Genomic DNA, 25,373 nt, shown 5'->3' on the forward strand with positions numbered 1-25,373 from the left:
CAGCAGGGAAACTTCATCTTTCTGTTCCTGCTGCCCTTCCCGGACCCCTGGTCCCTGCTCACCCCGGGACCGCATCCGTGCCTGGGAAAAGCCGCTCCCGCTGCCCTCAGAGAGCTACCTCCAGGCACACCTTGTCTTTATCGCCGGGTTTAATTAGCACTCCAGTTTCTGCCATTGCAATTAACCTACTTTAAATAAAGCAAAACAGATGCCTTGCAGAGCATCTAGTACATCCAAGAGCGGACAGAAACCAGCCAAAGCCTGAGAAAGAAATCAGATTTGAGATACGCCCGCAGCTGCCTGTGTTTTAGCACCGGGAGGAACGATAAGCAATGAGATCAGCTGCCCGTAGAGGGTTTCTGCCGGCTTCCCCCGGCCCTAGCAGGGTGGTTTTCTGAAGGACGGTTTAGTTGTTTTTCTTTGTCTTTCCTACATCTTATGAACATGTTAAAATACAGTGACCCTGATGTACATCTTTCTGAAAACTTCAGCTTGAAGATTTATTTTGTGAAAGGCCTGCGAAGCAGGAAAGAGCCCTGTACAGTAAAAACCACATTGGTTGCTCTGTGTGGGTAGATAAAAGCTTGTTTTATGTCCTAAATAAAGTTGGGAAATCAATGGGATATTTTTGGCTCAGTATCTGAACAGACAAACAAAATTTAAAAAAAAGCAACAAAGACAGACCTTGGAAAAAATTGACTTGGGCCTTAAAAAATTATTTGAATTGAATGATTTTTTTTTTTTTTTATGAAGTAAATATCTAGAAAGACTTAATTTCAAATTAATTTCATTTGTTTCCAAAACAAAACGCTTTATATTGCTATGGCTTTTTTAAATCCTTCTCCTCTTTTTTTTTTAAATTACATTGGGTTTTGCTGTTAACAGACTATTAAAATAATAGAAAAAATATTTTGGCAGTTACAAAGAACATATGATTTTGAAAACATCAGTCATCAAGTGCAGAAACAGGCCAGTGCGATTACAGCTTTTCCTTGTTATACATCCAGAAACGCTCATCCAGTCCAGCATCTCTTCATAACACCACCTGTCCGTTTGAAGCACTTAATTCTGAGGTGGTTTTAATTGAGGCTTATGGAAAACAAGGACCGCTCTCCTTGCCCTCAACCCTTCCCAGGGCAGGCGGGAGGTGTGAGGGTCCTGTGCCCCGTGCTGACCCCAAGCCTGCACCCAGGCTGGAGGCTCCCGGCTTCCCCCGTTCCCCACCCCGAGTACGGGGAGCCGCAGAGCCCTTCCCGGGAGTACAGGGAGCCTTAGCAGGGAATAAGTGGTACAGATCAAAGGACCGCCAGCATTATAATAATTCCTTGACAAAACATCCATGAAGGATACCAATTTTACCTTGTGAGTGTTCAAAATTACTAGCAAGCCCCAGAAGACCAAAATTCTGAATATTTTTTGGATGCTAAAGAAGCATGTAAGCATTTATACTAACTGTTATTCACAGAGATCCACAAAAGTTTTGCAACAAATTTCAATGAGTGAATACAAGTGCTCTGCTCTATAAAGCGAGGGGTAAGATTATGTCAATGGTCACTGCAAGCTCTAGGAAATAGCAGTGGGAAAGAAACCAGGCTTAGAGGGAAACTTGAAAACTGAATGGGCTGTGAGATTTGAAAGGGCCTGGAAGGGGGAGGAAAGGGTTAAAGAGGAGGTGAAGGAATGAAGATTGTGGCCATGGTCAGAGGAAGAAACAGCCCATCCATCCAAGTGTGGAGGGATGAGTTTCAGCCAGCCCTAATGTCCCAAACGCGCCTATCCTACCTAGTTTTCAGTTATTTATTCCGGCCTGCCCTCCTGTCTCATCTTTTTTTTTGCTGAAGAAAGAATATTCCAGACTCTCAGCACCCCATTGCTTGTTCACTTTTCCCAGTTAGTAATAGGCATGCATTTCATTTCAGAGTTTCTCTTATTTTTAATATATTTCCATAACTCGTTCTTGATGCCTTTTATGTTTTGCTTTATTTTGCTGTGCAACCATTCTCTCATCATCCCCGTACGTTTGTGCTCCTCCTTTGCAAGCCCTATTTTCGCCGTTTGCATGAATCCTGTTTGTTTTCTGGTTGCTCCTGAGGCAAAGTCTCTTTCTGTGCTCTTTGTCCTCGTTGAACACCAGAGAGTCTGTCATTGAGTCTTGCTGAAGGAGAACTGGCCCTCCCGTAATCCTCTATTCCCACAGTCTGTTTTTCTGCATGAGAGCGCGTGCGTCCAGGCATGCGTTTGCAGTGAGAGTCTCTGTGCTCCTGGCACTGACACGGTCCCTCTTTCCCAAACGCGCTCAGGACACTGATGGAGAGCAAAGCTGGCCTGAGTCTCACTTTCATCATTTTCTTTTTTTCTAAGTGACTTTTAGTGTCACTAAGCCAAGTGCATGTGTTTACTATTAGCAAAAATTAACAGATAAAATGAGTTAATTAGAACTAAACATTAAACTAATTGCTTCCTGTTTCAAATGCTTTGAAGTAAACACAGTACATAAAATTTTCCTCTTCTTGGTTCCTTTTTCCTACCAAGCATCAGTGTTTGGGAGTGCTGGAAGATGTTCTCTTCCCAAAACCTAAGTCATTTCCATTGAAAATTTGACCTTTTCCACACTTCAGGACACTAACGTCGAGTTTCTCTCTTCCACCTTCCTGACCTCCCAAAAGTGGCTGATGGGGGGGTGAACTCTGCAGAAATCCTGCCTGAGCCCTGGGCACTGACACGGGTGGATTTGGGGCAATGGGTTTATCTTCTTCCACAGAAAAAGGCAGGAAAAGCCTGAATGCGTCACTGGTACAGAAGTGCCATCTCCCATGAGGTTGCAGGGGTTTGGTGACTACAGCTTGGAAAAACTGCCATGCAGGGTCCTACTCACAAGGCCATGGCACTTGGCAGCCAACAGACAAAAATGCACAAAATGCACAAAAACAGCAGAACAGTTAATCCAAAGGGATTCAAGAAAATGAACCACAATACAAGATATTATTGAAGCCAAGAATCTGGTGCAATTCAAGGGAAAAGCAATAACTGCAGCTCTAACAGTTCAGATAATAGTTTAGAATATATACGGCTGTCTTACTTCATGCCAAAAACAATCACTGTTTACCTCCAGCAAAGAAGAAATCTCTCCCAGAGGCGCACTGTTGCAGCAGAGCCGAGCACTTCATGTTGGTCGCTGTTTCCAGTTGGATGTGAGACTGGATGGACCACTCATCCAGTATGGGATGGAAATGCTGTGTACTGACAAGAGCCTGGCCTAGAACGGCATCATTACGTGATTGAGGCTTCACAAATACACACGAGGATATTTGTTCTTACAACTTTTATTTCTGACTTGTGTGCAGAGATGATGGGATGAGGGCTTTGCTGGCAGCCCATCCTGTGAAGGCAGCACACCTTCTCATAGCATTCAAACACACGGAATAGAATAGAATAGAATAGAATAGAATAGAATAGAATAGAATAGAATAGAATCATTTCAGTTGGAAGGGACCTACAATGATCATCTGGTTCAACTGCCTGACCACTTCAGGGCTGACCAGAAGTTAAAGGAGCAGCGTTCGTTGCCAGCCGAAGGGCCAGCAGAAGGACAGAGCTTAAGACTCAGTGTTTTGCATTTCATATACTACTGTGATGTTGCAAATGGCAATAAACATAAACAAACACAGGTTGCTTATTTGTTCTAGGATGCACTTGTGTGGGATGCAGTACTCTAGTCCAACAAATGCGCTGAAGGTATCTCCATCTTGTCTTTAACACAAATATGTAAAGATCGAGCCTTTCAGTATTGCTGGTTTCCAATATACGGGACCCCCCAAATGCATATCTAGAACAGCTACACAGAGCACAGGAAACATCGACGTATCTGCGCTCCTCCCAAGAAGAACACCCCGCAGGCTGCCCTCAAGTTGTACCGCGTGGGTTCACAGCACCGAGGCCAGGGATGGCTCTGGGTTTATTCAGCCATCTAAATGATCCACTGCATTGTATATTAAATTGAGTCTTCTGGTATAGATAAGGGTCAGTAAAGTGGTTATTTTAAGTGAACTTTGTAGTTTCATTTTGATGAGAGTCAAGATTGTAAAGTTCCCTCATGTCTTCTGGTTTTGGTATATCTCTTCTTTCTTATATTACGCTGCAACAACAATAACATTAAAAAGCCTCTCTTCCTGTAACCCAGATTAAAGACTGAAATAAAATCACGGTCACACAGTGTTAAAGCAGGGAGATAACCACAGGAGAGCAGTAACCTGCACTCACCTTGCTCTTGTTGCGTTCTGCTAAACGTGCACAGTTGGCCACTGCAGGTGACAGCCGCCAGGTCAGCTGGACGATGGCTGTGACCTCCAGTCATTCTGAAATAGAAATACCTGGGTTCATTAAAACAGACATTGTATTAGTGGGGGCCTTATAGCAGGCAATAAGATCCCATGGGAAGACTAGTTTAAGGCATTAATTGTTTCTTAATATTCTTAAACAAGTTCAGCCTTCTTTTCATCTTGATACAAATTTAGCATAAGTATTTTGGAGCTCGTCTTCGTTAGAAAAAGACATCAAGAAAGGATGTGGGTAGTTAATTCCAATAAATGCATGCTTAAGCTTTAGACGTCTAATTTTTTCCCAGTGATTATGAATGCTTTTGGGGATTTCTGTCTATGTTAAGCATCACTGTCACGGATGAACTGCAAGGGCTGTTTCTCATCCCACAGGTCCCGCGAGCCAAGGCCCTGTACACCTACCGAGGGCACAACCCTGGGGAGCTGAGGTTCAATAAGGGGGACATCATCATGCTGCTCCGACAGCTGGATGAGAACTGGTATTTGGGGGAGGTCAATGGGATCAGTGGCGTTTTCCCAGCCAGCTCCGTGCAAGTCATCAAGCACCTGCCCCTGCCACCACCCCTCGGCAGAGCACTCTACAGCTTTGACCTGAGGAGCAGGGATAAGACCGAAAACAAGGACTACCTGACGTTTCATAAGGTAACACCACCCCGCAGCAGACAGGGGCTGGGCGACAGGGGCTGGGCGACACGGGCTGGGCTGTTTCTTTAGACTGTATGGTGTTCTGCTACTCCCCAACTCCATAGGAGCTCCCTTTTGGAAGTCGGTGAGGTTGCCAAGCCCCCTCAGACACTGCCACCAGCAGTTAAACCCCCACGACTGCCCCGTGCAGGACGAGGGGCATCCAGAGAGGGATGCAAGTGCCCGCCATGAGCAGCGACTGCAGTCCCCTGGCTCAGCTTCTCGCCCATGCTGCTGTCGTTGATGAGGAGTGGCTGATGGTGGTAGTCTGCTCTCAGGACCAAAACACTCCAAGGAGATCTCTAAAAGACACCTACTGACGTAGTAAAGAAAATTGCTCCAGGTCTGGGGGTACAACATTTATGCAGGTTGAATGTACCCAGCCGGCTGGAGGCATGCATTTGCAGAGCAATACCTGAACTTGTACTGTGTTTCCCTTTATTCCCCAAAGGCTACAGAGCTTGCGTTTACTCTGTTAGAGGACATGCTTTTCTGAGTAACTGCACCTCCCAGCAAAGTCAGCTGTCCCTGTAGCGTCAAAACGAGGTGAGGCATGGCAGAGCAGAACAGAAAGCGCTGCCCGGAGGTATCGGTGTCCTCGCAGAGAAGTCACTTCTTTCTCCGTCCAGCTGGCAGCACAGATGCGATGCTCTCCTCGCTCTCACGGGTGGGAAGCGGAGGCAGGAGAAGGAGGCTTTGGTCCAGGCCAAGTGTCCCCAGGGAGCTGGAGCTGGATGTGGGGTGGCTGGCAGGGGGCAAGAGAAATCAAACAGCCAAAAGCCAGCTGTGGTTTCTGACTAAGGGGAAGAACTAAAAGAGAAAAATCAGTTCAGAGCAGCGTCACACATCACCAGCAGCTCTATAAAATGTGGGCTTTGAGCTTGCTAGTGCAGATGCAGAGAGGCTGGGCAGCCAGCAATCCTCCCTTTGTCGTTAGGGTTCACTTATTAGCAGGAGGCGCCTTCCTCAGCTTTCTGCCGCCTGCATTTGTTTTTTCTCTTTCACTTTATTTGCCTTTGTTTCACCGCTTACTCATTCTGTTTGTTTGCGTTAGGAGGCTGCGCTCATCTCCGCTCCCACAGCAAGGTTCATATGTGGGGATTTAGTGCACATCTAAAATGAACAGATGCCTCTGCAAAGAGGCGAGAGCATCCTCCTGTCCCCCAGCCTTGTGACAGCGGTCGGTTGTTACCGTACGAAATGACAAAGATCGGAGCAGTCACTTCAGTGACTCCCTGTTGCCGTAACCTCGAGGCAGCGCCGGTGCCAGTGCCGTGTCCTCTTCCAGCTGGGCACAGCACGGCATAGTGACCGGCCAGCCAAGGCGGGTAACTGGCGAGTGCCATCTCTCTGCAAACCACCATAAAGAGATGATTTATTCCTCCAAGAGCCCTAGCAGGCAGGGGAACCTCAACACAGGGATGCCGGAGCCTCGGGTGGATGACACAGGAGTTGCATTTGTCCAGCACAGCCTGGCTTTAGACCAAAGCTCTGCTCCGGGCAGCTTGATCTAGGATTTTTTCAAAAATATGAGCTGACTGTAAAAAAAAAAAGCAAACAAACAAAAAACCCCACAGCTGCCTGCTCTCGCAGGAGCACTGCCTGCAGCTGGCTTCGCAAACAGCTTCTCACCCTCACCGGCTCTCACATCTGGATGGGATGCCCCTGCCTTTCGGCTTTGCCCCACCTCCACATGCCCTGCCCTCCCTCGGGAGAAGGTGACGGTAATTTGGCAACAAGCCCACTTGGAAATTTGTGCAGAGATTCAGGTGCAATACCACATAGCAGTCTCTTCTTATTCTTCAAGGCAGTAGCCAGCAGATAACGTTCAGACACACAAACAAAAGCTAAGGGTCACTTACTGCAAGATTAATACAAAATTTCCACCAATTCAAGTGGAAAATTTATGCACATACTCTGCACGGGTGTAAATGTTTTGGCCAGCGGGAACCAGTCTTCTCTGACCCCTTCAGCCTTGAAGTCATTAAAATTTTAGCCCCAAACTTTGCACATTAGTTCAGAAGAGAGAAAAACATACATTTGTTTCTGTAAAATTCTCCTTATTTCCCCCCACACACACATGGCAGATATCCTTAAAAAGATGAAACCAAAACATCTTAAAAGTTAACAAGATTTAATTCTGCTGAGTTGCTCAGAAATTTAGGTCTTTCCAAAGAGATGTAGCTATCAGTCAATACAAACTAGCTTTTTTCCTCCAGAGTATTTCAAATACCTGCACTCCAGCAATGTCAGGCTTTTTCAGCTTCTGATAGAGAGATCTGAGCTTCTCGGCAGTGTGACACCAATTACCTCAACACTTCTTACTTACATAGGGGTTTTTCACTTGGTTCATAGCTAAAATGCCATTTTCATTATTAGTTGTGTGCGTGGCAATTACAGAGGCATTTCCACCCAATGGAAACCATCCAGCAAGTAAAAGGCTTTTCATGTCCTCACCATCAGACTCATGTCCATGGTCCAGATTCAGCCACACTCGCACCTTTAAATGAAAAACAAGTTTAAGCATTGTGCTGAGTAAGGCCAGACAAGCTGGCGTTTCAGAATATATACGTACCAGAAGCCGTCCCAGAGAACTTGACGGGGCCGCACCACCGAAGCTGTTTAACGAGGCTGCTGTCTGAAATGGCAGGGCGAGCCCATCCTCACCCGTACGACCCACCTCTCCCGCAAGAGAGGGCTGGTGACACCATGCTCCTGCCCTTCGGGGTGACAACACCCCTGTCCTTGGCAGAGCTGATGAGAACAGAGGGCAAGTTAGGCGACAAAGCAGGGACCTTCCCCACCGTGTGTGTGGAGGGGGGTCCAGCCCGTTCTCTGCCGTGCCCACCCAACGCCCCGCCAGGCAGCAGCATGCGCCGGCACCCGGGGGCAGAGCCCTCCTCCCAGCCTGGCATGGCACTCGGCTGCCTCTCAGCCCAGTGAGCAAACAGCTTTCCCTCTCCCTCGCTGGAATGAAGCCTGCACAACAAGGAAAAAAGTTGGGGGCAAAAATGCAAAATTCAGGCAAAATATCAAAATTGCATTTTTAACAGGTTCTGTTGTAATCGGCTCTTGTGTAGCTCTGTTTGCTGGGGGATCTGCCCCATGAGCCCCCCAGATGCTTTCCTGGGGCTTCAGGGGGGCTGGCGGGTCATGGTGGCCCCCAGCCGCCCCAGCCTCCACCAGCGCCAGCTCAGCGCGTCGCAGGAGGAGTTCCCAGCGCTCCGGCTCCGGAGACCTTTAAGCCACCCACTCCCTGACAGGATTTTGTTAGCAGTGGTCTAGACATTAATTGTATTCCTGCAGTTTACCTTGAGATGCAGGGTGTAAATGGCACCAACAAGAATTCCTAGAAATAAAATTAATATTTGTAATCATCCTAATTACAGCAAGCACCTCTTTGTGGCTATTTTATAAAAGGACACTAGTAAAACATCTTATTTGAAGCTCTAATATATTTTGTAAAATGTCTTTTCATTTAATGAAATCATTTTAGCTTCAGTAATTACTTATTTAAGCCTGGCGTTAACAGAAATAAGTTAGTTAGGGCCACATAAAGCCACCAAGGAATTAGAAATTAATTATGGAGAAGGCAACGGTAAGTCTGCTTTGGGGATGCAAGGCTTTGACACTTAGGTTTGACACTTAGGTTTGTGCCCCATTTTATCACATGGCCCAGTGTTTAGAGAAGGCAGAAAAATGTTTCCTGTTTAGGCTAAAGCTTAATTACGCATAGAAATGACAATATTGCCATCTTATATGCGCACATACGCACACACTATGGTTTTTAAACCTTGCTTTAAGGAGTGAGGGGGAGGGAAATGTGAAAACAATCCCTGCTTTAAAATTATAATGCTTGAGAGACACCTGTACCCCTCCTGCGTTAAAGTCATCCTCGTTCATCCCAGGAGTCAGGCACATTGCCTCACATGAGTGGGTGAGAATCTCAAAGTTTTGCAATTCGTTAATGTCAGCAGTAAATCATGATTAATTCCTCTGGCAGTCATCGTGGTAAAAAACATTGTCACCACATGCCCTTTGCTATTAATACTGTGTGATCAGCAGTTTCCAAGAAATACTGTTTGAACGTTGCCCATATGCAAACTCGGGGCCTGGCTCTTCCCTCATTAAACCCAATAGTTTAAAAAACCAAGCTTTTTTCAATGGAAGCAGGATCAAGCCATGAATGTTTTGGCCTACAGAGAGGTAACTGGGTGGATCTAATTCTGCTCGGAAAGCCACCATCAGTGAGGGCTTCTCTGAGCTCATGCCTTAAAGTCGGCTGCTGCGAGACGCACCCAAGCGTGCCAGCACAAAGTGAAAAAGGGAGGTGTGCCCAAACGTCCCTTCTAATTTAGAGTTAAATTTATTATAACGCTGCTGGAGAGTCAGCCAGCTCTCCTGACACCTCTGCAAGGCAAAGGCCTTGACAAGAAACAAAACTTTCTGTGAAGTATTGGGGGAGGAGCACCCAGCCTCAGTAACGTGTTGTCTAAGCAACAAGTTTTTCAAACCAATTTTAATTTTGCTGTCAGCTTTGCATCAGTAATTTTGCATCCGGGATTTGTCACTGAAAACATATCAGGGAAACGACTGAGGCACAAGCTTTTAAAGACTGCCTGTAACATCATCTGAAATCTCCTGCAGCTCAGATTCTTTGGCAAGCCAAAAAAAAGGGAAAACTGAGCAGTCACCGGGCTGTGCCAGGCATAACTTCTGAAACGTGCCATCGCATCTCCCTTTGTCTCTTCCAGCCAAACACCACTGCAAGGCAACTCCTGCAGACCAGCAAAAGCCACTGGTCCCCTCAGTTTAAGTGTGCGTCCCTACGAACGGCATCTCCCAAAGCAAAGGGCGCGGATTCGCCGGCTTTCCCCAAGGTGCCCGACTCCAGGCGGAAGAGCCTGCGGCAGTTCTCCATCACCACTGCCCTGAACACCCTCAACCGGATGGTCCATGCACCGGCCGAGCGTCAGGCGCTGGAGATCAGCTCCCCCGTCCTCATCAGCTCCAGCAACCCCACTGTGGCCACCCAGAGCAGCGAGAAAGCGGAGTTTCCCTACAGCACCCCTCTCCAGGTAAGGAAGCGGCGGTGTGGATGCTGTAGGAGCAGTATGAGTCCAAAATGCAAATCCTAGATAGAAACACTTGACTCGCAGGCAGCAATTCAAAAAGCTAAAGCACAAACGTGCAAAGACAAAGCACCCATGCTAATAGTGTCAGTAAGATATGTCATCCACATCAGGCTGCCTGGGATTTTTTCCCCTCCTTTTGAATTGGAAAGATCTGTCTTCAGAGTTCAGGGGCCCAAGGGAATTCATAAAAAGAGAAATTAAGTTATCATCAGAGTAACTAAATGTGGATAAAGCACATTCCCGTCCTAATTTCTGCCCTACTGCAGTGAGCTCCAGGTGTAGAACAGAAAACAGAGAGCTTAACTTACAAAATAAAATATTTTTCATTTTAGAAAGTGGTATGGAACATAAATTCCCAAGGGAGCTAACTGAGGCTCAGCTCATTCACAGACGTGTGTGTGTGCCTGAATTCACACTGCAAGCGAACATCTGGTTTGCCATATAACGATGTAGATCAAAACCAGGCAGTTCTCAACACTTGCAAAATTAAAGCTAAAACCAGCCATCGGCCACTTTTGCCTGCATTACTTTGATGAGGAGCCTTTCTGAGCTCCTCTCACAGAATTAAGTTGCACCAGCATGGTAGGACCTGCAGAATCAGGCCCTGAATTATGGGCAAATAAAAGCCCAGCAAGATCAGTGAGGAAGCTGCATTGTACTGAGCAGGTCTGTACTGCCAGTGATTGCTTTAACGGCCTTTTCATCTAACCCCTATGCTTAAAAGGAAAGCAGAAACCTGCTCTTTTCAGTAATTGGTATTTCAATTTTTCTAGTAAGTCTTAAGTCTACAAGGAGCCCCCAGCATCCCCAATGCTTATCCTCAACGATAAGCATTGGGCTTAATTGAAAAACTTGATTAAGCCCAAAATCTCTGTGCAGAAGATCACATGTTTGGGTGTATCTAAACACAACCTTTACACTGCCCTCCGGGGCACACTCGGGCATTGCAGAAGCACGGAGCTCCATTACCGTACCCTAATCCACAAAGTTCTCTCCAAAGGTAAACTGCCTACAGGACAGGCTTCCTCACAAAATGCCAATTCAGCAGTGTTATAACATCGACAGAAATAATGAAGAAACCTCCTGCTTCTTCTAAGCAGGGCTGTCAGCCCTTCTGAAAAGCAATCGGCGTCTTTGCCCTACCATAAATCAGTCCTCTGCCCACATCCATCCACGTCCAGATGAATGGTTCCTGCCAGGGGAGGGCAATTACCGGGAGTCCTTGTCGGTCTGCAATCTAAACCTGAGACTATGCCAAGAAAAGCTGAATTTGGGGCTGAGATAATAAAAGTAGACTGACCTTTCGGACTATATCCGCTCTTTATTTTAGGAGGCAAAAGAGTCTCATTCCTTCTTCACACTCTGACTAAAGATCTCAATACAGAATCCTCACAGATCATCTGAAATGGGAGAAAAAAGGTTTTGTTTAGATTTATATGACATCTTTCATATTCAAGGTTGCTCTAACATTTTATAAAGCAATAAGCCAGCCCCTGGTAGTTTGGTGTCTGTGCAATAAAACCCAGCAGGCATTTTGTACTTAGCAATAGCCTGCAAAGAGCCTTGGATGTTAGATCCTGTTTTATGTGAGAGGAAATGAAGCCTTACAATAGAACTATAATTCAATTGAAATGGTATCATGTCTTGCAAACCCAATATAATTTCAGCAAAAATGTCTCAGTGTGAACTATCATCAACAGCAGAAGAAACAGAGTGAACGTGTTAACATTTTGCCTTAGAAGGGTTGGAATTTCCTTTCTTCTAAACAACAGTTTTACTCCTGGAGGTTTGCAGGAGGATCTGTGTTGTTCATGGGGCCACACAGGTTGCAGCTTTTCATTTTTGCGTCTCTGGGTTTGAGTTGTGATGACTGACCTGCAAACTTGAGATTCTTTTGCAAGCCCAGAAATGCACTGCCAGGCTGGACCATGTTGGCCATATCCCACTGAGGTCACTCGTCTTTTTCCCTAGTATTAATCAGATAGAAAAGCTGCAGCGGTGATTTGTTGATAAGGCAGCCCTCATGACCAGAACAAAGTTGCAGGATTGAGGAGTAATGGGAGAGATGAGAGCTGATGCTGATCCCAAGGGTTGGTCTACCCTGCTCAGTAGCTTCTGGTGGAAGCTCAGCTTTGATAGTAAGCGCTGAGACTTTGGAAGAACAGCAGCACATCTCCAAAAAGTGTGGTTGTTCCATGGCAATTAATTTTACATACACAATGTTACCTGAAAGGAAAAGATCTGTGTTTCTTGGGTTTAAACTACTCCAGATAAAATAGAAGTTCGGAAGTAATGAACAGTTTTGTGCCTGCTGCCAGCCCTGAAAACTCAGCCCCAGAGTACAAGTATCAAGCTGGGGTCTTCTGTTATTAGCAATATAGTAAAGAGTGGGTTGAATCACATACTTAGTTGCTTCCGTGCGTTTTCGTGCTCCCTAGTAATTCTGCAGAGGTTGAGTAGCCTGGATCTTTGTGGGTGGTCACAAATATGGTGCAGCAGATGGAGCTGAGTCTAGAGCTCAGCTCAGCCTTCCCGGCTCCAGGCTGAAATCGTCACCAGGCTTCACCTAGGTGCCGAGCCTGCACTCACACACAGTTGTGCTGCATAAGGAGCAGCGATGGCAGCTCTCGAAGCACCCGGGAGCCAGCCCCAAACAGCACTGCCTCTCGGGAGGAGTTTCTGAGACCTGGTGGGCAAGACTGAACAATTTTTGAGAATGAAGTAGGCGAGGATTTAACCAGTTGTTAAGTGGGAATTGTCCCAGGACACAAAGCTCAGGGTTGGATAACCTTAGCTGGCAGGCAGGGGTGAGGTATATGGGGTAGGCTGAGCAAGGGGCAGGGGGGTGGAAGGTGCCCCCTTGCCCAGCCCTTGGCCACCAGGGCTGATGCCCTCCTCCGCTGAGCAGAGGGATGGCACGGGAAAGGAGCGGGCGTCTGCCTAAGATGGCGAGCGGCAGGCAAAGCCACGGAGGCTGCGCGGGGTTAGCAGGTGAATCACTGGCAGGAGGAATGCTCACCACAGCATCCACCCTCCCTGGGAGGCCAGAGAAAGTCTGCCTCCCCATCCAGGGCTCCACGCGGAGCCCAGAGAAGTCTGAGAGCAGCCACGGCCGCCGGGCTCCACGCCCAAACACCAGAGCTTTTCTCCCTCCGTGAAAGGAACTGCCCCATCAGCAGCACCCCAGCCCTTCGCTCGCCTCCGTGCGCTGGGCGGGCGCTCGCTCGCCGGGAGCACGCCCTCCATGGAGTGCTCCGAGGTGCTTTTGTCCTTTCAGACAGCGGCCTGGTTTCATTCCCCGCCCAAGATAAGGATGTAAGGCCCCATGAGACCAGCTGGAAGTAAAGGAGCTGTGCTACAGCCGAGCTTGACACTAACAGGGGTGAGGATCACAGCAGGGGGGGTCCTAGCATCAGCCATCACGTGGGAATGAGGCAGCAGAGCAACCTTAGCAATCAAACTGGCAACCAAGTGACCCTGTTACTATCCAAGCCTTTAAATCCCTCTCCTCTGAAAGGACAGGCTTCCAGACAGATATTGAATATACATTTGGATCTTGTAATTTTTTTAAAAATCCATGCATTTTGAACAGATGCGTTCATTGCTTTCCTTGGGTGGGGGTCAAAAAAAGTGGGAATTTTCCAGTGGCTTGTAGTTACATGACACTTGCCCCAAGCTATGAGACTAAATACGTTTGAGGGAGACAAAGAGGAGCATCAGCATCCCCCTGAAGCACCCTGTACGTGACATCCCCGCGGCAGAGTCATGTCTCCAGCGATGCTGGCACTTGGCAGGGGGAGAGGGAGCCGGAGGGGCTGCACCATGGGTGCACACAGCAACAAAGCACGGCTTAAGAAGCGAAGCTGAAGAGGCTGTGCTGGGTGTTTGTAGGGCTTTCCAAAACACGATGTGCCTGCCTGCCTGGCATTTCCACCAACAAGGATCAGGTCAGACTCATTTCGGCCCATAAAAGGGAATAACTGGCAGCAGCCAGCATTGCCGCCAGCCCTCCTCCCGCTCTTCCTTCCTCTTTGTGGTGCCAAGCCAGGCTCAGGCAGGAGCCAGAACCAGTTTGCAGGGCTTGTGGCACACCATGTCTGTGCCTGTGCCTGTTGTGCAAGCGGGCCGGCTGCGGGGCGAGGGGAGCGCGGCAGCGCTGAACTGCGCCCTCCCTCTCCACCTCCAGCGGAAAGCACCAGCAGCTGCAGGAACCTGTTCCCAGTCACAACTGGGACCTGGTGGTACTTGGGTCAGGAAACATCTGGCTAAGCTTCTGCTACCCTTTGCTGCTCGTTAAAGTGAGCTGATAAACCAGACATCTGCTGTCTAGTACATTTGGCTTTTCTATGTAATAAATTGTCTGAAACTTGCAGGGCCAAACTTTCAGTAGCACCAAGAGCACCAACTGCCCCGCGATGGAACGGGGAAAATCTCCCTCCCCACAAGGTATCTCATGAACACTCTCGACAGGCAATTGCCTGTGTCAGCAGGGCACTGTAGAGAGGAGCCAAGCTAGAAATTACGTTGGCGACAAGCTAGACAGGGAGATGGAGTAAGAGAGGGATTTAAGGAGAGGTGGAAAATGAAACTCTCTGTACTTATAAGGGCTTGCAAGGTACTCACAGGAGATCAGCAAAAGTGAATGCTGAAATCACTTATACCTGGCTGGAAAATATTTCATTCAATCTTCTTTCCTCTCTGTTGAAAACACAAAACCAGCTTTGATGCAGCTCTGGAAGGATTGCTGCTTCCATGCAGAGTGGGAACAGAAAAACATTAAGCTTTCTATCCAGAAATGGACATTTCAACACAGTTCCATCAGGAAAATGAGCAAAAAGGTTGTCATTTTGCTCCAATGCAGGAAAAAGAAACTCCAAATCCCCAAATTTCAAAGGTTTTGGTTATCAAAATTATTAAAACAGAATTATAATTTCCAACCAACTTCATTTATATGGGAGGCTGGTCTGACCCTACCTGGACTAGAAAACCAGGAGTGCAAAGATGGTTTGAAGCTTACCTGCCACTCCAGATCCAGAGACAGAAGCGATAGTTGCTGGGTTTTTTTAATTAACTTAATTTACTGGAGAGCAACAGAGCTGGTGAGTCACTTTCTTTTTTCCCCAGGTCCTTGCAAAGCCAGTGCCTCAGCACCGTGTTACAGACATGACCACTAGAAATTAGATTTGAAATGAATACGAGATTAAAGCCCTGACAACTTGCATCATTAAAGATCCTGTGGTCTTTGCTGGAGAGCATGACTGCCAGCCATATCCCAGTCCGGTGACTTTCCACTGGCCTGAGATTCCCCAGGGAAGCTGCTGCAGCCACGCTGCCTTGCTGGGAACTTTGTTTTCACTTCCCAACAGCAGCCACCCTCCTGCAGCGGTGCAACACGGCTAACGCCTTTCAGCGTGCACAGCGCTGAATTTCAAATGGGGATGAACTGCTTGCTGACAGCAGTTCACCCCGGGATACATTTTTTTTTGTGCTTTAGAAGGGATAGATCAGCAGAAGAGAGCATCCTGAGGATGCCACATTGAACACTGCCATCCTTTCCTCCAAACCCGTGGGCCCAGCCTGTGCAGCCAGGCCATCCACTGCTGAATGCACTGCCTCATCACCTCCCGGCTCCAAGGTCTGCTGTGCTGCCAGCGCAGCGACAAGCAGAAAAGCAAAGTTCACCGGTAGAAACCAAATGGACGAGGAGAAGCGTGCCTGGTTGGCACACACCAGCGGGTTTGGTAACTGGCACCTTCCTGGGCTGGGCTCAGCAGCACTGCTTGTTCTCACCATTTTCCGAAACAAATGTTGCTGGTGAAAGGTGGTAGATGGATTCCCCTGAGGACACCGTCCCCAGACCCGTGCAGTGCCAGGTGTGGCAGCGCTGCTCCCTCCATCCCTGCAACAGACCTCGGCCCTCCTGCCTGTGAAGCAGAGATAACAAACCCTCCCTGCCTCCTCGCTAATCTCCTAATGCTTGCAAAACCCTTGGAGAGCCTCCAAAGCAAGGCGATACAGAAGCACAGGGTTTTATTGCCATGGCTCCAGCCCCCTGCCAGGAGGGACCACCTCTGGAGGAGAGAGATGTTGTTGTCCTTGTTCCAGCTAATCCTCTGCCTCACTGCTGGGCATGTAAACAAGGCGGCCAGCTAGGACTGGTCAAAAAAGTTCAACTTAAATTGTTTTGCTTTTGCCATTTGAAAGATAGCTGGGCTTTCACGTGAAAGGGAAGGGTCTACCTTCCCTAGAAAATTCTGTTTTCACTGAAAGACCTTGCACTCTGATTGCTACATAAGTTTGCAACCAGCAAGGAAAATATTTCCTTTAAAGCATGCTGTCATGCAGCTCCCAGCAGGAGCTAGCCCAGCGCTTTCCTTTTCTGGTACGGCAGGAATTCCCTGATCAGATAACCCTCCCACATTGCAAGTCTCCTGACCAAGGGGGAAGATGCCAATATGTGGTCCAGGAGATGTGGCCCCAAGAGACAGGGAAAGAGCGGAGGAGACACGTAGACCTATGCCCCCGCCAAGCACTTCAGTAGCATTTCTTAGTGGAAGTACTTTGTATAGTTGACCAATATGCTTTAGGGAGTTTTATCTGCATGTTCTTCAGATGTTTATGGAAAAGGATTATCATTTCCCATATCTAATAGCTCTAGTACAATTTTTTACCACTCATTCAATCAGCCAGCTATGAAACACGAACCCACTTTGCACTGGCAATCAAGTAAAACATCTCCACATCTTGTTCTTGGCACCTGGAAGCACCCTCCAGCCTGCAGAGTACACTGGAGATGGAGGTGCAGAGTTTATCAGCCTCAGAGAGGTCATCCTATTTACTTCTCCATCTGCATGGCACACGCGCAGGACTGCTCTTACTTGAGAACCTGGCATTTGTAGAAATTTCTCCTGTTCTTTCTACTGGATGGCCTTCACCCTTTGAAGAAAAGCCCTGTCTCCTCACAGTCCCCTTATGGAGGTGAAGCCTCTGCAGAGATCAGTGCCATGCGAGGTGGGGACAGCTGCCCATGGTGGGACCACGCCAGAGCCCAGCGAGCACAAAGGACACGTAACCAAAACCAGACCAGGAGAACAGAAGCACCTCACAGGCAGGTTCTGGGGTCGGGGGGTAACAGCCAGACGCTCAGCAGGACACCGGGCAGAGGACGCTCGCCTCAGAAACCCCCCAGGTGGGTGGATGTCACTCGACCTGCGAAACATGGAGGGGTAGGGGAACAGGAACAGCCCAGCACGCTGCCCGCATCCTCACTGGGACAACAGGGAGGTCCAAGGAGTTGTTGTCTTGCCTTTGGCGGGCGGCAGCAGGGACGAGCGCTCGCCCACTGCAGCAGCAGGTCTGGCGTGGTGTGTTCAAGGCACACAGTTACTTTGACAGCAAAAACAGGGCTGAGGTTCCTCCCCGGAACATGAAAGATCCCTACGAGAGGACAGAGGGGGCATTATGGTGGCTGGTACCTCTCCTCAGATGCAAAATGACGGTGGGGAAAGGGCCATCCCAAACCAAATGCAAACCCGAGCGAGGTGCCTCTGCCCGTGCTCTGGCGCTGCCCGCAGTGCAGCAGAGAGCTACTCCCCTTACCCGGCACGGTCTGCACCGAGTGTACACACGGGTCTGTGGAGCTCCTCGGGACGCCACAGACGTGGTAAATAGCTTTAATAATAGTTATTAAAAGATCACTGGGGCAAGGACTGTATTATTTTGGGTTTAGACAATGCCAATACTCCCAGCTGGAGCTAAATAAATAACAAGTGAAACAGCAATGATTACACCAATCCTCACCTGGCAGACGCGGCGGTCTCCTCCTGGTTAGCAAAGTCTGGGCTTGAAATGTTGTTTTCCCGAACTCCTTTTCCTTCCTGAAGCAGGCACCAGAGACAGGGAATGAATGAAAGGTACTCACCTTGTTCAGAGCCAAGCAAAAAGGGGTGAGAAAACACTGAGTGCAAGGAGAGAGGCAAAGGAGTGTTTCCCCACTGGAATGGATTTCATATGTATGAGATTAGCAACAATTACAGGTTTAGGGCTCCAACTTAGCACTTGGAAGTTGTAGCTGTTAGTTTATGTTTATCCTGTCTCATCGCCGTTCTGACAGCCTCCTCACGCACCAGGCTACTGTCCCAACAAGTTCCTTATTGACAGGACAGGACATGCACCATCCGTCCAACCAAGCCATACCTTGGAGAGCGTCTCGGTGTTGAAGTGGAAACACCATGAGTCTTCCTCTTATTGCCTGGTCGTCTTTTTTTTTTTGGTCAAATGCTCTAAACTCTTCTTTCTCCTGAAACGTCTTTGGGGTTTTTTTGAAGAGCGGGTGAAGCCTGTCAAATGTTTTTAGCTGCTCTTCCAGTGGCTAAAATAAGTCTATATTCAGATTAATTTATTGTTTTCTTTCTCCTCCCTGTAGGTCAGTGCATCTTACTATCCTGCGCCAGGATCGTTGGGGCCCTCAGCAGCCATAGTCACTCTTCCCCATCTGCAGCACCACCTATCAGCTCATATGTAAGTAAGGAAACTGAAATACCTTGGGGGGGTCGTGTAATTTTCTGTACCTTCACCTGAGGCTTCTCCAACCAACCGTTCTTGTGAGCCAGGAGGTAAAGGCAGACCAGAGTGCAGCTCCCGTGTGTTCGGATCCAAATGCAGATCCACATAGGAATGTACTTGGCTGGTCTAAGCAGGGAGTCACAGAGACTTATCACAGTTGAACTCAAAAGGTTAAATTTAGGAAAATCAAGGGATATAGAAGAATGTGGGTAAACTACTGGAAACATTTGAGATAGATTCTCATCATTCCCTCATACAAATTACTGTGTTCGTCTTTTTTAATTATTCCCAGCAGGTGAACCATCCTTGCACCTTATTACCTCACTTAACTATTTATAGGTATAAAGTTCTGCCCATTTGTCAACAGTCCATTTTAAATTTCTAAATGTAAAGAAACTAATTACTCCTTAAGTGCCTCTGGTTATTTATTTTAAGACAGTGACAGTCACTGCTGCTTTGAATGATCCAATCTTTTAAAACTCTTCCAGAGCTGAAATTTGCAGATAATATATTGTGATGATTTGTTTTCCTCTAGGTAAGATTCATCAGCCTGGCACTGTAGTAAGCTACCCAATAACAACAAAATAGCAGCAAGCTGTCTACCTGATAATTAGCACCTCCACAGTATCGAGTCAGACCTGTGGAAACACTAGTACGCATCAGCAATATCTGTAGATCTGTACTATGCTCGTGAAATTTGCTACTTTTGTGCATTAGCATAGGTCATCCAAGAGTACTGCACACACTTAATCCTGAGCACAGGAAAACTCCTAAGACCTTAAAATAATTTGCAGAGTGAGGATTGTATTAAAGTGTTCAATCAGCTGCCTATTGTGCACAGCTCCTTTTTCAACCCTAAATATCAAACCGGTATCTGCATGTCCTGCCCTTCAAGATGACTCCTGTATACAGTGATAAACCACTGCGGAATTAGAACACCCTTACACTGAGCCTCGCCTGGTCTGTGCAAGTAACAGAAGGAGAGGTCACTTTATGAAGACAGGCGTTTCAAGTCAGACTTTCTTGTGACTTTTCTGAACAACAGGGAGAGAGAAACCTTTGTAAAAGTTATGGGATAGTCCTTGACTATCTAGACAACTAGTCTGTTGTTTCTGTTTTTTAAATAATATCTGATAATTGCTGTATTGATCTGTAACTCATTAATATTTGGGAGCAGATCACATTCCCCTTAAAAAAAAAAAAACAACCAACAACAATTAAATGTGTTACACTGGAGACAAATTAAAGTTCTTTAAAGAACAAATAGGGGAAAGTTTTGAAAAATATGCCATTTTCTTTTGGTCCTGTTTTGCTGTGTGGTCACACGTGGTTCACTATGGAGAACAAAGCTTCATCACCTAGTCATAGTCCCAAAATCACGACGGAGAGGTGTAGAGGAGATCTCAAATTCATTTCTAGTCCAGTTTCCTCACTAGCCCAGCACGGAGCCATGTACCTCCTCCTTTGTCCGCTTTATTCTCAAAGGCCCCCCGTGGCAGTGACTGCAGTCCCAGTGTCAGTCTCTGCAGGGGTCCGGTCACAGGAGAACGAGGAAAGGGAGGAAGATGGGGTTAACGCGCACGTTGCTGTACGAGCAGTGCTCCTCCCCACGCCTCCCAACACCTCCAGATGATGCTCGAGGCAAGCAGATGCAAGGCCTCTGGCTCACCACATACTTCAAAGGCAGAATATATTCTTGATGCTATCACTCGGACAGAGCATCGTACCTGCGCTCTTTCGTGCTGCTTTGCCTTAGGACAGGTACACATTAGCCCTTAATCAGTTATTTCAATGGAGCACTCACTGTGTGCGGTAGAGAACAGCAGCTCTCTCCTCCCTAACGCTTGTCACCCTTGGCTGGCACTTCTGGGACAGAAGCCATTGACAGGATCTGCTTTGTTCTCTGTTCCTGTTGGCTCTTCATTTATTCATATCCCCTTTGGCCTGAAGTTATGGGCAGTTTCTTCCCTGCAAGTTCTCTCCTCAATAATGGCAGCACCCAAAATATTTGATGCAAGTGCTGGTTGAAGAGGCTTCAGGCAAACAGCCGCCGCTCACCCAAAGCCAGCAGCATCAGTTCTTCAGCACAGTTAAACGCAGGAGCTTCAGGATGCGCTCCAGCCATGCTGCACGGTGGCAGTTACGCTCCGCAGGCTGCCTTCCCCCTTCCCCTCACCCCCCCTGTCTCCCCAGGTGCGTGGCTCTCCATTCCTACGTGGCTCATGGACCAGACGAGCTGGAGCTGCAGAAAGGAGAAGGGGTCCGCGTCTTTGGGAAAGACCACGACGGCTGGCTGCGGGGCATGTCCCTCGTCACAGGGAGGGTGGGGATCTTCCCCAGCAACTACGTCGCTCCTCTCTTCAGGTCTGGTTTTTCTTACATGAATCAAAAACATGCGGAGAGGGGAGCGGGTAACACATAAGATTTGGGGTCTTCTTATTTCCGCGGAGAAATCACTGCAAGGGATTCCTGCAGTACTAACAAGGGCCAGGGACTCCTTACCTGTGCAGGATGTCTCCTGGCAGCTCTCACTCCTTTTATTTCTCCATGTACCAGCTCGGCTGCACACACCATGTGGGAATCGCATCTCCCTCCAACAGCTGGGTGCCAGGGCAGGGAGAAGTCAGGGAGCAGAGAGGGCCGGCAGTGTTCCCCTCGGAGGGGGCACACAGTCCGGAGGAGCGAACAGTACAACATCAGCCTTCATCCACTTGTTTTAAAGCTGGGATGTCGACAGAGGTATCAGCAGCTTCTCCCAAGACTCTTTAATTCATTCCAGGAGCTTTGGCAGAGACCTGTAGGTGACACAACTGGCACATTTTGATGAGTTAGTCTGGGAGCCAGGACGAACGGCAGCGTGTCTGTGCTCAGACTTGCCTTTATTCCTTCTGGATGACTCCAGTCTTTTTTTTTGTTTGTTTCCTGCCAGAAGGGAAACCACAAGCTGAAGGCTCTTTTAGAGTCAAAATACTGTCTTTAGAGCAGGCATTTAAGCACTGGACGCCATTGATCTAACTAAACAAGCATGCATTAGAAAGAGCAATAATTAAAATACACAATTTAGGAGAGGGAAAAAAAATTGTCTGTGCTCTTAGTTCCCCTGAGATACACTCAGGTTAGGCAAAGAAACAAAGAATAGCTTAGAAATGTAATGATCTGCTGCTGCAAATAGAAAGTGGGGATAAGGCAGGACACCTCTCCCAGGACTGTGATTTCATTGTTTGGAGCAGGGTTTCCGTGGCTGGAAACTCGCTGCGGTGGTCCAGCCCTGTCTGCGGGAGCGGGGACGGATGGGTGCAGGGAGCTCTGCTCGGAGGGGCAGCCGCGGCCCGGGGGATCGCCTCCACGCGCGTCCACCTGCCCGTGCCCCTGCGCAGGGGTAAAGGACCGCACCGAGGGAAGATCGGGGCATCTCAGCCTCTGCCTCCTGAAAGCCTTCTAGCAACACCTCAAAAATTCACCTTATGCTCCCAGATACTCCCACTGCCATTTGCATTCTCCCCTCCTTGCTTCTTTTTCCCTGTTTATATTTTATTCTGCCAAATCGCTCGGTTCAGACTGGAGGTCCCAGTGCTGCTTTAATCCCAACATTGCCCCCCCTGCACCCTCCCCGCATTCAAGAGCGCTGGTGATTAGTCTTTGTCTCTCCAGCTCATTTCTTCACCATATAGCCTCCGATAACACCGTGGCCCCACCTCACCGATAAACAGAGGAAACAAATAATCAAGAGCACAGCCTAGTCACCCTAAATAGCCTCATAAAGCGCTTCAACCATAAGCGCTGGTTTTGGAGCTGCTATTCTATCCTCCTTGGGAAATTTCTTCATAATAAATTGATGCCTGAGTTATTTGATGAATCACTGCTCAGTTATTAAACCATAAATCATTCCTCTACCCCCCAAAATAGGTAAAGAAGAATCAGAGGAATGGTTTTCCCTTCCTTTAAGGAGTTAGCAAAAAGACTTCATCGTGGCCTGCTCTCTCAAGGAATTGGAGCAATATTTGGCCAGTGTGCTGGTGGGGAAAGTTGACAATTTAGTGGCTTCAGGTGAAAACATGAAGATGACCCCTCTTGGGAAGGCAGGGGAGGAGGATAATCCAAAGTAGCTGCTGTGCACTGGAGAGCTGCCCAAACAGCCAAGGGGAAGCCAGAGCCAGATGACAGGAGCACAAATACTGCCTCTGCCCGGTCCTTACGGACCTGCCCTGCCCCTGCACCGAAGGGTGCCTCTCACCGCTCCAGCTGAAGGTGCCATCCAGCACACTCCTGTGCAGGGAAGGGGTAGGGTAGGGGTAGGAGGGAGCATGTTTGGGCAATGACAGAGGGAGGGCTGGTGTCTGGAGGTCCCTTTTGAAATGCCATGAGGTTACTGTAATGAATCCTAACCCTATTTGGGAATAATTTATTATAAATCAGGTGCAGAAAGATGAAAGCCCTCATTATAATGGAATCAGAAACCTGAACTAACTATATCATCCATAGTGTTTCGCACCAAAGCCCTGACTTGGGAGCAGTGCAGGCACATTAAAACCATTGAGTTCCCTGTTGGGCAAACTCCCACTTTCCTTACAAAACCCCAAGTCTAGTCTGAGCTTATTTTCTTTTCCTTTTCAAACAGGAAATCTAATCTCTCTGATTCGAAGATGCCTTCCCTCTATGCCTCATGGACGCTATCAACCTCCTCACTCTCCTCTCAAGGGAGCATCTCAGAAAATGGCCCGCGACAAAGCAGACCCTTGAAACCGGCGCTGCTGCCCGTGCCCGTCACCTCGCCCGGGAGGAGCACAGCCACCACGGCCTCAGGACAGGCATCGTTGCGGCGCGGACGTGGCAGCACAAGGAAGAGTAAGTGCTTAGGAGGGGTCTCTGGGAGGGGAGAAGCCAGACACATCCCCCCCAAACCATACTGGCCGCCTGCAATTAGCACCAGAGATGTAAAAAAAAAAAGAAACGCATGTTGCCAGAGCGGCAGCTCTGCCGAGTGGTCCCCCCCAGAGCTGGGCTCCTGCGTCAGGCATGGGCATGACACAAGCAGAGACGGGCCATTCCCTGGGGCACTCACAGCATCTCCTCTCCTCTCACTCACGGGCGAGCTGCGGGCGGGCAGGGGTCCCTGGCTGACACGCCAGGTTTGCAGACGCGGAGTGACCACGTAGTCACCCAGCTGCATCCCCCTTGTGAAACCGGCTCTTGAGAAGGGTCTTTCCAAGGGGTCTCATTACAGCCAGGCTGCAGTGCCAAGGACAGGCAGCGTTATCCTGCCGCTGGGCAAGGGGCTGCAGGTGAAGGAAAATGCGATTTACTAGGCTGAGCATAGCAAAGCCTGCCCCGGCCTCTGTGGATTAACCCTCCAGGCTGGCAGGGGAGGGGGGTGAAATGCCCAGGGGGGGTTAATCCCCTGCAAAGGTGGAAACACGCAGGGCTGAGGGCAATGCCAGCTGGCTCACGCGCGCCACACCGGAGCGTGGCCCAGCTCGCTTCGGGGGGAGCAGCAGATAACCGTGTCCTCAACAGGCCCGGGAACATGGCTCAAAATGCATTGCTTCACCAAAAATCTTTAAACAATAGAGTAAGGGAGGCCATTAGACAAAAATATCCTTATGTGGCAAACAAAGAAAATGAAATAAAAACTCCAACAAGGTAAACATGAACTGTACCAAGACAGTATTACGAGTCTCTAAAAGGGATTTCTGCAGTGATCTTGGAAAACGTAAATCAGCAAATCCAACCTTTGAAACCCACAACACCCAGCAACAAGGCACTAAAAAGGTAGCTGAAACGTCAATACACAGATACGGGGAGAAATAATCTCTAATTATACACGCACAACCTCAGGTCCTAAATTAGCTTTTGTCACTCTGGAGAGAGCTTTTGGAATTGTCACAGATGGCTCTTTGAGAGCTCCAACTCCATGCTCAGAAGCAATTTAAAAAAACGTTAATTTAGAGTGTTATTAGGAATTATTAAGAAAGGAACTCAGAACAAGAGGGTAAAACTCAGCTGTGCCATTGCGGGAGTTCTGGCAAACTCATATCCTGAACACTTCAGGTACTTCTGGTAACTTAAAAAGAATAGAGTAAAATCAGGAAAAACATGCAGGAGGATGATCAAGAGAATAGAATAACTTCTGTATCAGGAGAAAAAAAATTTCAGCTTGGAAATATCTGAAATGCATAAAATCATGAATAGCCTGAAGGTGAGAAAGGATACTTCACACAAAAAAAGAAGCAGGAGTTACCCAGTGAAATTGTGAAGTCAAAAGCCTTGATGTAGCAGAGAGCTAGAGGGAAAAAACCCCCATGTCAGCTCTATTTTTCTTCTCCTCCTCCACAAAGATCCAATACATGCTTCTCACTTGCACACGCCCGGGGCTGTAGGAAATACCGCTCCCAAGGACGGAGGGCAGGGAGAGGGAGCCTTGGTGAACACCTCCCGCGAGGCTGGCGGAGGCGCCTGGGGTCCCACACCACTGGCTTTCCCCAGCTGTGGTTATTTTGGTAATTTTAGGTTTTTTGACTCAGCACAGAAAAACTCTTTGCGAAGGCTTATGCAGAGCTCACTTGGTTATATTCTTTCCAACAAGCTGGCAAGGTTTATCTTCAGCCCATACATGCTGCTTGAGAATACATTTCCAAGTGTATTTGGGCAGCTA

At 48.1% G+C, this 25,373-nt stretch overlaps 1 protein-coding gene across 1 annotated transcript in view; it reads left to right on the plus strand.

Moving 5' to 3' along the window:
- Positions 1–25,373, plus strand: part of SH3RF2 (SH3 domain containing ring finger 2) — a gene marked incomplete at its 3' end in the record, with an annotated part of 40,643 nt that overhangs the window by 12,537 nt on the left and 2,733 nt on the right. Inside the window, exons 2-6 of the mRNA XM_082323786.1 lie at positions 4,710–4,979; positions 9,776–10,099; positions 18,582–18,676; positions 20,915–21,085; positions 23,340–23,566. Coding sequence (XP_082179912.1) covers positions 4,710–4,979; positions 9,776–10,099; positions 18,582–18,676; positions 20,915–21,085; positions 23,340–23,566 — 1,087 coding nt within the window. The remainder of the gene's footprint in view (positions 1–4,709; positions 4,980–9,775; positions 10,100–18,581; positions 18,677–20,914; positions 21,086–23,339; positions 23,567–25,373) is intronic.

Source organism: Platalea leucorodia (genome assembly GCF_965183815.1).
Source record: "Platalea leucorodia genome assembly, chromosome: 11".
Classification (NCBI taxonomy): domain Eukaryota; kingdom Metazoa; phylum Chordata; class Aves; order Pelecaniformes; family Threskiornithidae; genus Platalea; species Platalea leucorodia.